Below are 14583 nucleotides of genomic sequence, written 5' to 3'. Positions count from 1 at the left end.
TGAAAGATCTTACCTAAGCAAAATGCAGATATCACCTAATATGAAGCAACAATGGAGATGCAATTCAAAATCATTTACAAATAAGTTGGACAATACTCGGATGTTGTAAGATGCCCACTCAATCATAACTGGCCTTTCGATAACAAAGATTGGAGAATAAGCATCACTGCCAAGAACTTGAAAGATATAATCACAAACCTGAAAGAATTCAATTCTCTTGCCAGAAAGTAATACTAACATGAATTTGAGACAATGCTTTAGATGCCACAGATTTGTCTACCCAATTGTAATAAATACATAGTTATCCAATCAGAAAATGCTAAAGCTTCTTTGTGATGCACCATATGAGTGTCAGTGTGCTAATCAAAACTACAAAAAATGAGATTCATTAGTCACAAGTAATCCAAACATCAGGCTCTCATCCCACAGTGAAGGCTTGAACAAAGATCAAAGTTAAGATTTCAGTCTAAAAAGAGCGAACCCTACCTAAGTTTATGTCTTCATAAAACGCCTGACTAATTCCTACTAGTCTTTCCCACTCCCTATGCAACTTCTTTGTGCTTTCAGGAAAACCCATCTACAAAACTCAAAGTATTGATCAAGGAGGTCCACCATTGAATCAAAATTCACCTCTCTTTATGAAATTTGTACTTTTGGATACTGTCACCTCTATTAGGTGAACCTATATTGTGCTTTCAAGGGCCCAGTGTTGATTCTGTGCTACAAAAACCAACAGATTCAGGTCAAAAGTATCTTCTTTCACCTTAGATCTTATCAGCATAAATGATCAATTAGTGGGGTCAATCAGTTTGATGCTAAAGGCTATGTGCTCTTCTATTCTATGACCTCCATTCCCGACCTTGAATGAAGACCACACACCATAATGAATCAAATAAAGTTCAGAACTAAAGCATTGGTAGATCAAGAGACATACTCTGTGTACCGTGCGTATCTTGCATTGACGGGAAAAACATTTACAAAGAGTAGAGGTACAAATATGAGAAATTTAGGTGGTAAAAGAATTTCAGCAATTCAGATATTGGGAGAAGATAAACATTTAGGAATTCGACCAATTAACTCTACCTACAAAGTTACTTTTCCAATAAAAAAAATATATACAAAAAATTAGTTTCAGATTCTTTACATATTTTTGACAAAACTCAACTCTAACATAAAAAAGTTTAACTCATCTTCTAACAATTGTTGATCAGTCAGGAGATCAAATTTACCAGTGAAGTCTTTGACCTGCAATATATAAATCCAAAACTCAGAGAGATGTAACAACATGGATATAAGCATAAAACTATATATATATATATATTTTTTTTCTTCCCTTTTTGATAAGAGAGATGTAACAAACACAATTGAATATACACTGCCCATGAAATGGCAATTTACCGTGCAAGCCCATTAGAGCTGATGCAGCATCAAAGTTGTTAAGGTAAATATTTCATTGTGTCTCAACATAGCAGAAGAGAATGCACAATTGCATCCTCCAAGAAACCTTCATAATTTCGGATTCAGTTTCCCCTCCCATATGTTGGCTTCTGTCAAACTTCTACTGCTACTCCCCGAAGTAACTTTTCTTTCTTCTTCTTCTTCTCAGCCCACTTGGGTCCATAAATAACCAAGTGTGTCCTACCAAACCGACGATCCGTTATCTGCAGTACCATATTAGATTATTAGCACTTAGAAACCCGTAAACCACACAGCTTCCACAATACTCAAACATACATAACAATACTATCTGGTATTAAACACTAACAACTCTATTCATGGTGGATAAATAGCATGTAATACAATTTCATCAAGAAGAAAACAGAAAATTCATAGAGGGAGGTCTTTCTTTCTATGGCTGCATGGAAGCATAATTGAAGAAGATAATCAACGGATATGGATGAAGCCACTTTGGTAGTATTATTTATCATTTTCTTAATGTACTTCTACCTTGCTAGCACCTTCAAATTTAACCCATCCCAAACATTTTATAGTTACGTGGTCAGTATACTTATCTATTAACTTTAACTTCAAAATGCTTTATTCATAGACAAATTGCTGATAGTTTGCATTACCTTCACAAGGCATCCACATGAATCCAGCATGTCAGTCCTTAGTGGGTACTCAACTACCTAGACCATGAAAATTGGAAGATTAATGAAGAACTAGCAAAAACATAAGCACATAGCAGAATGTTTTTAAAAAAAAACGACTTACTATAAAGGTATCTTCTCCAACTAAGGCTGAATTTGATATTTGATCCATGAGTACAGCATAGTCAACTTCCATATACGGAGGGGTAACACTAATGTAATCAAATGGTTCTTTACCTGCAGAAAATTGAATTTTATTTTAAAATGACTGGTTACGAAGAAAAAAAAAATCAAACATGGTTACTTATGTTCCAAGAAATATTACAAATCTAAAATCATAAGACAAGTTTTGCATGATGGATTATAGTATCTTCTACTCTGTACATGATCCTTTGTCTAAAATTGAGAGAGAGAGAACAGCAGCAGCACATACCTGCAAGTTGCTTTGCACGTTCTATGAACTTTTCAACACGAACAGTATGTATAACTGAAACATCAAGAAACCCAGTCCATTCCAAGTTTGGACGTAAAACATCTGAAACGACCCATGGATCCATCTCAACAAAATGTACCTGGAAATTTGTAATTGTAAAAGGTAGAAATTTCATAAGGATGAAAGTTCCCTGACCCAAAGATTGAATATGACAGAAACAAAAACAAAAAGAAATGCATTGAAAATCATGTTGGAAATACCAGGTTCAGATCCCAACTGCACCTAAAGTGAGAAAACTACCTCAGACTGTTATTTGTTCAGTGATGATTCAAGACCCCACCGAAGAGGGTACATAACTATACTATGCTGAAAATATAACAGTTTACAGTAGCAAGAGATATGAAAGAAATTTTGAATGGTACCTCAGAACATCCTCGACTAATAGCTTCAATTCCAACAGATCCAGTACCACTGTACAAGTCTAACCAACGGCCAGGCCTTAAGGATGCAGGACAGCCACCGGCAGCCTAAGATTTGTAGCACAAATATTAGTTCACAAGCACAGAACTTTGGGTATTGACAAGCAAACTTCCCAAATCTGATTAAAAGCAAATACCAAACAACAGAAACTCTGTTTTATAATACGATAATCTTCAATTGTTAGCAGAGGAATGTGAATAGTGGATGGCCTCTAGGCTCTCTACAGACGCAAACTAATAATTACCTGAAGGATATCAAAGGCTGCACCTTTGACGACCTCCATCATTGGGCGTACATCCATGCCCTTTGGAGAGAGCAACTTCATTCTTCGAGCCTTTCCTCCAAGCACCTACAGTGGTAGAAAACATTGGCAGCAATTCAGATTCATGAAATCTTAATATAATTGGTACAAATGGTCTCCCTTGTGAAACATGTACTACACCCACCCACCCTTTAGCTAATCAACAAGTAGAAACTAAATGTGTTCTTTAACTTGCAATAACAAATGATAAAAGACACAAGTTGGAAAAATGTGCACACCGTAAGCAACTTATGGGTAGTTCGCGGTGGCTTAGGCTCCTTTGGTGCGATTTGCTTGTCTTTGCCTGCCTCTTTTAGCTCCTTCTTCCTCTTGCTCTAACATTCCAATTTCCATATAAGTAAAAAAATATGACCAAAATAATCAACAGATTAATGGACGAGCAAGAAAGAGAGAGAGGAACCTTCGGAGGCGGCTCAGATAAGGCCTCGTCGGGGTTGAAACCATACTGCTCCATCAACACTCGCTTAGCCTCACTCCACGATTCCTTACTCGACTCTGCAACCATTAAAACAGAGCACAAGCTTCGATTTTTTTCCCTGATAACGAAATTTGAATCCAAATAAACTGTTTGAAAAAAAAAAAGAACGATAAGGTTACTCGAAGAGAGGACGATGACATGGGATGGCCGTCGATTGTTGCGTTGTATGGAGCAGAAATTGAAGCGAGGAAGACCGGTAGAAGACGAGCCAAGGTCCGCAGATATTATATTCACTCCGAATGGAGATAGAATCGGAGAAGAAGAAACCGCCATTTCCACTTGCCTGAGCTCCAGAGAATGTAGCGTCTTTCTCACTTATCTCTGAAAAATATGAACGTATCTCTAACATGGGCCGAGGACGATCCAAACGGCCCATTTAGAGATGGGCTCGGTTAGAGTGATTAGGGGCCCATTTACAGGCCCAACAAATAGTACCTTCCTCGAAGTTGGTGCTTTGATAACAGACACACGTGCAAGATCATCCAATCAAACCATCCAATAAGGATCTCGGAAAGCTAGGCATACACAAACGCGACACGAATACAGATGAAGTTCGACAGGAAAAAAGGGTCACTGTACAACAAGAAAATACATGCACGCACAGAGTCTGCCATCACAGTCATAGTACCACGTGGCGGGCGCTGAACCGGTGTTGATTTGATGCGTGGAAAGAGCGCGTCACAACGTCCGCCACCAACTGTCTGACTGTTTTTAATAAATAAACGAAAAATCTAATTGGAGTTAATAATTACTGCGTCGTGATCAAGATTGACTTTTCAACAGCGGGCAACGACTACAATTTTGCCCAGTTCCGAAGCCGAGAGAGAGAGAGAGAGAGAGAGAGAATTATATCCCACTGTGTCTAATTAATTGTTTAATTGCTTAATCGATCGATCACAGACTGAAAGAGAAGAAGAAGAAGAAGCAGCAGCAGCAGCAGAAGTTGCCCAATCCGATAGAAAGAGAAAAATGGGAGCTTGTGTTTCGAGGCCGAAGGCCTGCACTTTTGGGTTTCCAAAGAAGAAGAAGAATGGCCGCCAAAGAAGAATTATTCGCAGGCGCGTTTCGTCTTCCGATCGCTCGCACCCTAAGTCTGTTCTTACACTCCAAGGTCTTTATAATTGATTCTCTTACTGTTTGTTTGGTCCATTTTTTAATTTATTTTTGTAATCTTTTTTATTTCAATTTCATTTAATTCGCTGAGAACTGACCAACAGGAAGTATGGATGCGGCGTGGTTTGATGCAAACTCGGCGATTGAGTCCGAGCGAGATGACGAGTTTTATAGTGTTCATGATGGTATTTTTTTTTTTCCTCTCACTTTTCAGTACTTTTACAAATTTTTAGACTTTTTAAACATATGGAATGGAATGGAATGATGGAGTTAAGAAGTGGGTTGCTTTGATTTGCAGATGTGGTGTCTCTAAATGGGTCAGAAAGTGCATCCACTTTGAGCATTTCATCGCCGAAAGGTCACAATTTTTCTCGCCAGAGAACAAGGGAACCGCAACCACCATTGCATTCGACCTCTGCTGTGTCTGGAGATGAAGTTGTGGATGAGAGTGTTGGAGTGGACAAAATGCAAGCGTTGGAGCATTGTGGGATTCTTCAAAATGCTTGCTTGCCTTGTCTGGCTAGCCCCTCAGGTGACAAGAGAATAAACCCAGCCACACCAAGTTTGAGGAGGAAAGTTCTTTCCTTTAAATGGAGGGAAGGGCATTCTGCTGCAGCTACAGCAGCTGATCCTACACCCACATTATGTGAGTGTTGCCCATAGACTCTGTTACCCTTTTCTTATTATTGTGAATTTATGATACAACTTTATAACGTGGACTGGCAGCTGACTTCACCTTCTGTTTTTGTGTTAGTATCACCAAAGGCATTTGTGAAAAGACCAATTGCAGGTTCTACAATTCCATACTGCCCCATTGAGAAGAGTATGCCAGATTGTTGGTCACCTCTTGAGCCAAACACATTTAAAGTCAGGGGGAAAAATTATCTTAGGTGAGAACGTAGTATTTTGATGAGGTTTATTATTATTATTATTTTCTGAATAATCTCGCTGATTTATTGTTGCATCAACTCTTCATTTGCTTGACAGGGATAAAAAGAAAGAGCCTGCTCCAAATTGCGCTGCATTTTATCCTTTTGCCGCTGATATTTTCTTATCTCAGAGGAAGATTGATCATATTGCTCGTTTCGTGGATCTTCCTGCTGTGAATTCAGCTGAAGATGTCCCTTCTATTCTTGTTGTAAATGTTCAGGTGCTCTCCTTTAAAAATTTCTTTTACTGGACTTTGTACCTCTTATTTTGTTTCATTATATTTTTTTGACTGGAAGTTGAAAAGTGCTGCGAATCTCTTATGGTTATTTTTGTATTCTGATCACATTCTATCACCATGTTCTTTGCGCCAGCATTTAAAATTCATAATCATAATGTTCCATGCTAAAATTGTTGATAAGTTCATAATCTGTCCTCTAGGCCAGGGAATAGTTTTTGTTCTAATGCTAAACATTGCTATATAATTTTTCTCATATTCTATGTGTATTCTTCTATGCTGCAGATACCACTTTATCCAGCCAATTTTTTTCAAGGCGAAAGTGATGGAGAAGGAATGAATTTAGTTATGTACTATAAGATTTCTGAAAGTTTTTCAAAAGAGCTTCCGCCTCATTTTCGAGAAAGTATCAGTGTAAGTTGCCTGAAGTCCTCCTACCAGTGGCCGAATCCTGATTTTCAACATGTATAAAAATCTGATGTTTTTTGCCTGGAAAACATACTTCATTGTAGACTCATGACTCAATTGTTGTGTTGATTTAGTACAACCAGTTGATTAAATATATTGCGTGCTTGTTTTGTTCCTTGACAGAGATTAATCAATGATGAAGTGGAGAGAGTGAGAGGATTCCCTGTTGATACAATTGCACCCTTCAGGGAAAGATTGAAAATCTTAGGCCGAGTGGCAAATTTGGAGGATCTTCATTTAAGTACAGCTGAGAAGAAGCTAATGAATGCTTACAATGAAAAACCTGTTCTTTCACGTCCTCAACATGAATTTTACTTGGTAAGTTTTGGTTTATATTTTTCTACATGCCTTTTAGTAAAAATGTAATAATCGCAGGTTACACCATATAGCTTTAGTTAGTTACTCTTTCTTTTCCCCATCATACTCTTACAGGGAGAAAACTACTTCGAGATTGATTTGGATATGCACAGATTCAGCTACATCTCTAGAAAAGGCATTGAAGCATTTCACGAAAGAATGAAGCTATGCATATTGGATTTTGGTCTCACAATTCAGGTAAACAATGTATCACATGATTCTGAGCATGGCTTTTTTACCTCCTACTTGTATCCATACCTGATCTGTGCTATGCATCGTATTTAAACAGGGGAACAAGGCAGAAGACTTGCCAGAGCATTTATTATGCTGTGTACGGTGGAATAAAGTCGACTACAATAATAAATCATCATCTGGGGTTTTGGGTCAAAAGTCTCTGTAATCCCAACAAGAGCTTAAATACTGAAGGATCTTAAAACAATGAAGAACAGATAAACAAGTTAACTTCAACTATGAAGAACTCATAAACAAGTTAACTTCTACCAAACCACGGGTTTCTTGGACGCTAAAATTCGTCTTCTGAAGTCTCAAATTGTGACGTTTGAGCATCTTTGAGTTATTTGTATATATCCTCTTAAATGTAAAGTTTTGGCAGGAAGAGTAAAATAAAGAGAATAAATTTTTTATTTATACTCCCATTTGATTTATGCTTGTGCTCTCTACAAAGGTTGCAACCGCTGATTAAACAGCTTTTCTGCCATTGCATTACATCCATCCGCTACAACCTGATCATAATCTGCCTCTTTTAATCCTGTTCCTCCGTTCTTTTTTCCCTCGTGACGGGCTTGGTGTTCTGATCCATTTTATCCATTGATTATATCTGAAAGTTGCTCTTGCATTTGATCCTTTAGCGTTCTGATCAATATTTCTAACCCTTTTCTTAAATGTTCTTTGCGTTATCTGCATACTGATGATCAATAATGTCATCTTTCCAAATGTCTATGAGAAGAGCATGGCTGATAAAGATTTTCATTCATAATCGGCAGGTATCGACGACACACATGCATCCATAATCACAAAGCCGACTAATTTAAAGATCAATTAAGAAAATTTAAAGAGATTTAAGCTAATGTAGTTCCACAATTATTACCTTCACAATGTACATATAAAACTAAGATCCAATCTAGGCTGCAGGAGACCGCATACATCGGCCAAACAGGATAGAAAAGGAACATCCTCGATCTTTTTTTTCTGGTTTAGAAGGTACAGATGTCTCTGGTAATGGTGGGGAAGGTGAATCAACATCCTTTCTGTCTTGAAATCTTTCGTCGAGATTCGAAGCATGCTCTTGACAGTCACTTTTCTTAATGGAAATTGTGACCTGCAGAGCGGGCTTCTGTTCAAGTACTTGAATCCTATCCTCCCAAATGAGGCCGGAAGAGCCTTGCCTCCTAAATGAAATCGATGATCTCGGCAATGCATTCATTGATCTCAATACTTTCTGTCTCTGTCTCTTTCTCTTTCTCTGTGTTTGTCTTTGTGTTCGTCTGTCTTTGTTTCGTGTCTCACTCATGAGGATGATATTAAAAGGCTTTCCTTCTTAAACTAACAAAACTGTTTTTTGTTTTGAGGTTGTTTTGCTCTCTTTAAGTTTGTGGCCAGTTACTCATAAATAAAGCCACAATTCTATTGGAGGAGAGGGAGAGGAGTTATTCTTAAGTGACTTGGCAATATGAATAGGCATTGCAAGTCCAGCAGAGACAGTAGTTTTTTGAAGTAGTTAATAAAATTCTAGATTACATTGACCTTATCCATCCCTTGGACCCCAGTTCATTTCTGTCTGTCTTTTTCTTTTCTTTTCTTTTTTTTCTGTCTTTGGTTGAGTAACTATGATGTCAAGTGTTAATAAATTACTTTAAAATGTTATTTATGACTATGAAAAATTAAAGCTTCATTATGTAATTAATATAATAGTAAAGTGTGACATACAATGCAAGCACTAATTAATAATCGAAAGAAGCATCTAGAAGTTCAGGAAACGCTGCCTGCATCTCACTATCTTGACCCAAGATAGTATCCACAAAAGAAGTCATGGAAGATGAAGAAGCTTGATCATGAGCCAAGTTATTGTTCCTTTGGCCTCCAATATTAATGGCTGATGATCCAAAATCACATGCCTGAGTTGTTGCCTTCAAGTTGTGTTCACTTCCACCAGCAAGTGTGGGAAGAGCTGATGAGGATGACATCATTGTTCCATGGAAATCTTGTTCTTGCTTGAGTTCATCAGCTGACGAAAAGGGTTCATGCAGAAGAAATTCACTCCAGTTAAAGGAAGAAGATGGTGTAATTTGAGCCTCATGATGAGATTGCTGGCACAAGTAAGTTGGCTGAGAGCTTAATTGATGATCAGTGGCATGAGGAGGAGATGATGATGAACAAGAGGAAGCTACTTCATTCAAAAAGTGTGGTTGCACTTGCACACTGTCTTGATTGATTTCTTGAAACTGAGCCACAATACCCAATGAAAGAGTGCTAGCAGTGGAATTGTCTGATCCTATAGGGTTCATCATCATATTGGAATATGTGTTGACGCCCAAGGGCAGTCCTGTGATGCCTGAAGACGGCTCTGATTTGGGCACGAACGTGTTGTTCAAGTTCTTTAAAAAGGACCCGAATTGATTATCGATGCTTGGGAGGCTGCTGATGTTTCCATAGTCAGAGAGGATCTGAGAAAAAGGTTTATGGGTTACAGGGTCAATTCCCATTTTGGAAAGCTTCTTTTTCAACTTAGTGTTCCAGTAGTTTTTGACATCATTATCTGTTCTTCCGGGTAGTAGCTTTGCAATGAGGGACCACCTGCACTACATAAGCATGGGGTTAACTTAAGAGCACACTTTAGAGCTTAGAGAGAGAGAGAGAGAGAGAAAGAGAGAGATTATGCATGCAGTTCTAACAGAATACAGGCTGTTAAAACAGTTGTGCATAGATATATATATATATATATATATATATATTCCAGTTGGCTGTAATTTTTGTTGTGAGCTTCTAGAACTTCAGTCACATAAGCTCTTTTCGCATCAACAAATTCAGAAAACTCATTAAAAACAATAAGATCCAAAAGCTTCCTTAAAACAAACCAAATCACCAGGAATTATCTGTCATCTTCTTACATATATCTGCAGGATCTCTTGTTAAATCAAAACTTCTAGATCTTTAAATTTGATTGATGTTTTGATGTTAATCTTGGTTGATCTCTTGGTCTTTTATCTACTTAAACTAGTTGCTCTGGTCTTAGGTGCATTTGGTTTGCATTATCTTAAAGCCAAGTACTATTGAAAGGAGAAAATAAGTAAAAGAAAACTCCACCTGCTGCCTATAGCCTCATGAAGGTTAATAATATGCTCTTCCTCTTGAGGAGTGAAGCTGTCATGTATGAGGTCAGGCCTCAGGTAATTAGTCCACCTAAGCCTGCAGCTCTTCCCGCATCTATTAAGTCCTGCAAACAGACACTTAATTTAGAAACTTGTATGTATGAATATGATGTCAATAATACCTGCATTGAAAAAGTTAAGCATAAAACTTAAACCTGCTTTCTTTGGAACCAAAGTCCAATTTCCAACTCCGTGTTTCGAAATGTATGCAAGAAGTTTGGCATCCTCTGCTGCAGTCCAGATGCCTCTTTTCACGTTTGATTTATCGCAGCAAGGTGGCCTTCCCATCGAGAGAGAGAGAGAGAGAGAGAGAGAGAGAGAGAGGTGAAGGAGAATTATGTAATGGTGATGCAAGTTCCAAACTTTGCAAGTACATTTAAAAAGAAGAAAGGAAAGGATTAATTAGCAAAGAGAATAGGCAAGAAATGCATGCCATTCGGCTCTCAATTAACCAGAATTGCATGAACATTTTCATCTCTTAGAAAACGGTTTAACATGACATCACAAAACTATGCATCTCTCTCTCTCTCTCTCTCTCTCTCTCACATATGTGTTGGCTCCTGGTGCACTCTACCCAGGTTCAAATTGGGTGGATTATTTGGTTAAGGCTCAAGCAGAGTAAAATTAACTGTCCTTTAGATAAAAAGGGCTTCTCTTAAGCTTAACAACAATGAAACTATTGTAAACTAGGCCACCCTTTTGTACAAGGGTTCACGGTCCGTATACAATTTTCATCATCATGCAAGCGAACCTAGTATGTAAACATCTTATGATGGCATTTAGCAGGCACCCATTATAGAGTCAGAAAAATGTACTGCGAATTTAGACACCTGCTACAAGGACCTCATTTTGGCCCCTAATTTTTCACATTTCATTTCAAGGTTTTTTTTTGTTGGGGTCAATCACAAAGAGAAACAAAAAAGGTTCATAATCATCACCGTGTACAGAACTGGCTTATGCTTCAACGCTTCAACGCTTGGTTATTTCACATGCACACCACTAACAGGAGCATTGGAAAGAAACCACATTTTTTTACCCAAATTTGTTTATATTAATATCATCCTTTATACCACTAAAAATAGTGGAGAAATTAAAGCTTCATCTTTGTGATAGTAAACTGCTCAAGTACTGAATATACTATAAAAGTTTAATCCGGGCAGCAGCTCTAACATATATATCTCACTATGGCCGAGCTCGATGTTATATACAACTAAGCATTAACCCCTCTGTATAGACCCAAGAAGCCAAATAACTGCAAATATTGACCTCCCTAGGATGAACACATATTGCAACTCTTCCTACAAAACCCAGGAAGACCCTTCGAACCCACCATATATGTAGGGTTCTTTTCACATTCACCAGCTTTGGCCCATAGGGGGCAGTTGTCATTCTCATCCGCACAGTCCCCGCTAACTGCATGCTTTAGTGACTTTTCGAAGGATCTCACATGAATCCACTTGGTTGCAGACCATTTCTCACCCTCAATGACAGGGCAGCTCCCATGCAAACTGCTTGGATCGGTTGTTGCATCAGGATGAAGACTGAAGAACAGCAAGGCATCACCCTTGTAGGGTTTCACTGTCAGGATGCAAAAATAGAACTTCACAGTCAAACGAAATTATGATAGGAGACACAAACGTAGTGGATAAATGATTGTGACATGAGTAAAATAGCATAACAGCACAATCGATGTTCAAATGAATGAATTTCAATGGCTATGTAGCTCATTCTCTGACTTAAATTGGGGTTGATATATGAACTACAAATGCAGGAAGAAGAATATTCACAACCCCCTTCCTCCTCTCTCCAACTCAAAGTGAATTAAGATAATAATGCTGCCTACATGAAGTACAAAGTAGTAAGAAAGAATATTCACAACCCCCCTTCCCGCATTTACTGTACTGGACATGAATTAGTTAAATAGTGATACACATTTGTGAATTAGTTATAAGAGAACTATAAAAAAAAATTCAAATACATTTAGTTTATGTGACCAAATCATAAAGTGATACCTGAATAGCCTTGTTTAGCACAATCAGACGCGTCATCATCCTTAGATTGAGACATTTGCGCCTGTTGGCAAATAAGAAAGAACAATGAAATTCAAGAGGTCGGGGAGAAAAAAGGACAGGAGAACCCAGTGATGCAAGTACCCATTTACCTCCGTATTGGGAAAGACAGTTTCCCCACCCTTTTCAACATTAGAGAGATACATCAACACAGTGGCAACACGGTGGCCACCCAATTCTTGGTTAGCCTTGTCATGAAAATAATCAAAATGCGGTTCGTACTTTTGGCCATGTTCATAGTGCAGTATCTGAATGGACTCCCCATTCTCTGATTAAATAATAAAATAGTTCAATAAAGATGAAATAAAACACTTTCTTAAAAGTCCAACAAATCATAAATCAACAGCACGTCGGAAATTTACCAATTGGAAGAAAGGTCCATGCAGCAATCCTGGCCTCAATGTTAGCAACTACTTCATCCTTTAAGGTGAAACAAAGAACACCAACTCAGCCTTCCGAGTTCAAAAGTCAGAAAGAGTAGAATATATAGTAACAGAACATGGATTGCAATTTCGAATACATGCTTAACACATGGCTACATTCACCACACAGTGGGATTGGACCTCAGAGCATAGTAAGAAAGATAAACAGTTGACAGCTAAACAGAAGTAGGAACTTCTCTTCTTTCCAACACAAACATAAGAAGGTGTGATCAATAATCCCATTCAGAACTTTTGTACTATGAAGAACGACAACGTAAGTAGATTTAAATAAGATGCAAGAAGATAACCTATCTTTGCACTGAGTTCCATTCCCACCACATAAATATGTTCAACAGAATTGTCTACCAAATATACCATTATTATCAGACTTTTTACTGATCCATAACTTGGACAACACCAAAGGAAGCTTAACAATTCTGCTGAAATGTAGGTTCAAAACTGCCTAAAAGACTAGTATGAGTTGTTGAAACTACAACGAGCGGGTATAATCCAATGTGCAACATGGTAAGATGCACTAACTTATATAAATCTTCTATTTGTAAGCAATTTACATGAATCTTCAAAAGTATATCGAATCACATAAAGTGAAGAAAAATAAATCATACCACGCTAAGTGCATTGATTTAAACAAAACCATTCAATGAAGTAAAACCATTAGTTCAAGAAAGCAAAGGAATTAACAAACCTGAGATTTCTGAAGGAACATTCCGGAGCTTGTCCGGACTTCACTCTCTATACTCTTACCAGACTCATTATCAGCCACCATAGACTTCTCCAGCTTATTCTTTGCCTGCCCCCAAAATTCACACAAACCAAATCATATTTAAAACTACATTATTAAACAAAGACTCTAATTACTGTTTTGGACGGACTAAAACTGCAAAATGTAACGAAAATATGGGGGAGAAAAATAATTTACAATCTCGATTAGATGATCACATTCCTCCTCAGAAAGAAAACCCTTATAAAGAAAAGCCCTGCAGATTGTTGATCACACAAAAGACGAAAAAGAAAGAAAAGTTAAAGCAAACAATAGAAATAATCAAACAATGATAAAAAAAAGAAGAAGAGAAATTCAGCAAAAAGTAATGGAAATGCAATTGAGAAAAAGAAAACCTGGGATGCCACGAGAGTTGAGTGACCCGAGTTGGATCGAAGGTAGCAGAAGAAGCGCCTCTTCTCAGTCTAAGCACCGATCCCTCCCTGCAATGCAAACAATGTTCAGACAAAATGATTCAATGAAAATACAAACGTGTATGTAGAGAGAGAGAGAGATACGTTTTCTTCTCCTCGATCAATATTGGGACGCGACTTCTGGAATAGGAGAGATGAGGGAAAATGCAAAGGAAACAAAGAGAAAGAGTGAGCAAAAATCGAGAATCCATGAAAAAATCTAGGGTTTTGGCAAGGTCTGAAATGTACAGAATTGGAGAGAAGAGAGGGAAGACCGTTTTTATGGTGGAGAAAAATAACAAAACGGTGGGTGTATTGTTTTGCAATTAATTCATTGAAATGTCAAAGGACTCTGGTCGGTGGGCAAATGGGGAGGTGAGTGTGTGGGTGGGGGTTTCGTTTAGAACTTTCTCTTGGTTCAACTTGAGACAAATGAACGGGGCGCCCACTGAATATCGTCGGTTTTGTTGGTTATTGTATTGTCAGTGGTCGCACTCGCAACACCATTGTTATTATTTTCTGGAAGCTTCCTAAGAATTTCAAGAAAGCGGTCGCACTCGCGACACCATTGTTTTCGTTGTCCAACAAATACTTACCGACAAA

At 38.0% G+C, this 14583-nt stretch overlaps 4 protein-coding genes across 5 annotated transcripts; 1 reads left to right on the top strand and 3 right to left on the bottom strand.

The window, feature by feature from the left end:
• LOC18782027 (putative rRNA methyltransferase YlbH) lies at positions 932-4115 on the bottom strand. Its single transcript, XM_007217724.2, has 10 exons — positions 3923-4115; positions 3726-3820; positions 3544-3639; positions 3248-3352; positions 2946-3050; positions 2524-2662; positions 2215-2327; positions 2073-2129; positions 1399-1661; positions 932-1245 (listed from the first exon to the last, which is right to left on the bottom strand). The coding sequence occupies exons 1-9, from the start codon at positions 4074-4076 to the stop codon at positions 1551-1553; spliced, it is 975 nt and encodes a 324-aa protein (XP_007217786.2). The 5' UTR covers positions 4077-4115; the 3' UTR covers positions 932-1245; positions 1399-1550.
• On the top strand, positions 4551-7569 carry LOC18784401. 2 transcript variants are annotated; one of them, XM_020560970.1, is made up of 9 exons: positions 4551-4894; positions 5021-5101; positions 5215-5562; positions 5671-5806; positions 5904-6066; positions 6367-6495; positions 6673-6867; positions 6982-7104; positions 7196-7569. In XM_020560970.1, the coding sequence occupies exons 1-9, from the start codon at positions 4834-4836 to the stop codon at positions 7304-7306; spliced, it is 1347 nt and encodes a 448-aa protein (XP_020416559.1). In that variant the 5' UTR covers positions 4551-4833; the 3' UTR covers positions 7307-7569. The 2 variants fall into 2 exon arrangements, with proteins under 2 accessions (XP_020416559.1, XP_007215323.1); XM_007215261.2 differs by having other exon boundaries at positions 4551-4914.
• On the bottom strand, positions 8060-10833 carry LOC18782369 (transcription factor MYB35). The gene is made up of 3 exons (XM_007217712.2): positions 10451-10833; positions 10231-10360; positions 8060-9720 (listed from the first exon to the last, which is right to left on the bottom strand). The coding sequence occupies exons 1-3, from the start codon at positions 10581-10583 to the stop codon at positions 8868-8870; spliced, it is 1116 nt and encodes a 371-aa protein (XP_007217774.1). The 5' UTR covers positions 10584-10833; the 3' UTR covers positions 8060-8867.
• Positions 11307-14464, bottom strand: LOC18783590 (probable prolyl 4-hydroxylase 7). Its single transcript, XM_007215633.2, has 8 exons — positions 14086-14464; positions 13924-14010; positions 13727-13784; positions 13493-13597; positions 12727-12784; positions 12457-12632; positions 12308-12368; positions 11307-11873 (listed from the first exon to the last, which is right to left on the bottom strand). Exons 1-8 carry the CDS (start codon positions 14190-14192, stop codon positions 11566-11568), a joined length of 960 nt encoding a protein of 319 aa, XP_007215695.1. The 5' UTR covers positions 14193-14464; the 3' UTR covers positions 11307-11565.

This window comes from Prunus persica, chromosome G3 (assembly GCF_000346465.2).
Source record: "Prunus persica cultivar Lovell chromosome G3, Prunus_persica_NCBIv2, whole genome shotgun sequence".
Taxonomy (NCBI): Eukaryota; Viridiplantae; Streptophyta; class Magnoliopsida; order Rosales; family Rosaceae; genus Prunus; species Prunus persica.
The sequence above is the reverse complement of the archived record's forward strand: the minus strand, read 5'-3'. Positions and strand labels throughout refer to the sequence as shown.

Bases quoted from the DNA above. Each gene is read 5' to 3' on its own strand.
- LOC18782027 (XM_007217724.2), bottom strand. From the start codon at position 4,076: ATGGCGGTTTCTTCTTCTCCGATTCTATCTCCATTCGGAGTGAATATA. The intron at 2,130-2,214 runs GTAAGTCGTTTT...TTCATGGTCTAG, and splicing joins TTGGAGAAGATACCTTTATA to GTAGTTGAGTACCCACTAAG. The intron at 1,662-2,072 runs GTAATGCAAACT...ATGGTACTGCAG, and splicing joins CATGTGGATGCCTTGTGAAG to ATAACGGATCGTCGGTTTGG.
- LOC18784401 (XM_007215261.2), top strand. From the start codon at position 4,773: ATGGGAGCTTGTGTTTCGAGGCCGAAGGCCTGCACTTTTGGGTTTCCA. The intron at 5,102-5,214 runs GTATTTTTTTTT...TTTGATTTGCAG, and splicing joins GTTTTATAGTGTTCATGATG to ATGTGGTGTCTCTAAATGGG. The intron at 6,067-6,366 runs GTGCTCTCCTTT...TCTATGCTGCAG, and splicing joins TTCTTGTTGTAAATGTTCAG to ATACCACTTTATCCAGCCAA.
- LOC18782369 (XM_007217712.2), bottom strand. From the start codon at position 10,583: ATGGGAAGGCCACCTTGCTGCGATAAATCAAACGTGAAAAGAGGCATC. The intron at 10,361-10,450 runs GTTTAAGTTTTA...GTCTGTTTGCAG, and splicing joins TTTGGTTCCAAAGAAAGCAG to GACTTAATAGATGCGGGAAG. The intron at 9,721-10,230 runs GTGGAGTTTTCT...TATGTAGTGCAG, and splicing joins CATGAGGCTATAGGCAGCAG to GTGGTCCCTCATTGCAAAGC.
- LOC18783590 (XM_007215633.2), bottom strand. From the start codon at position 14,192: ATGGATTCTCGATTTTTGCTCACTCTTTCTCTTTGTTTCCTTTGCATT. The intron at 12,785-13,492 runs GTTTGTTAATTC...TTCACCTTAAAG, and splicing joins TGTTCCTTCAGAAATCTCAG to GATGAAGTAGTTGCTAACAT. The intron at 12,369-12,456 runs GTAAATGGGTAC...ATTTGCCAACAG, and splicing joins CTGTCTTTCCCAATACGGAG to GCGCAAATGTCTCAATCTAA.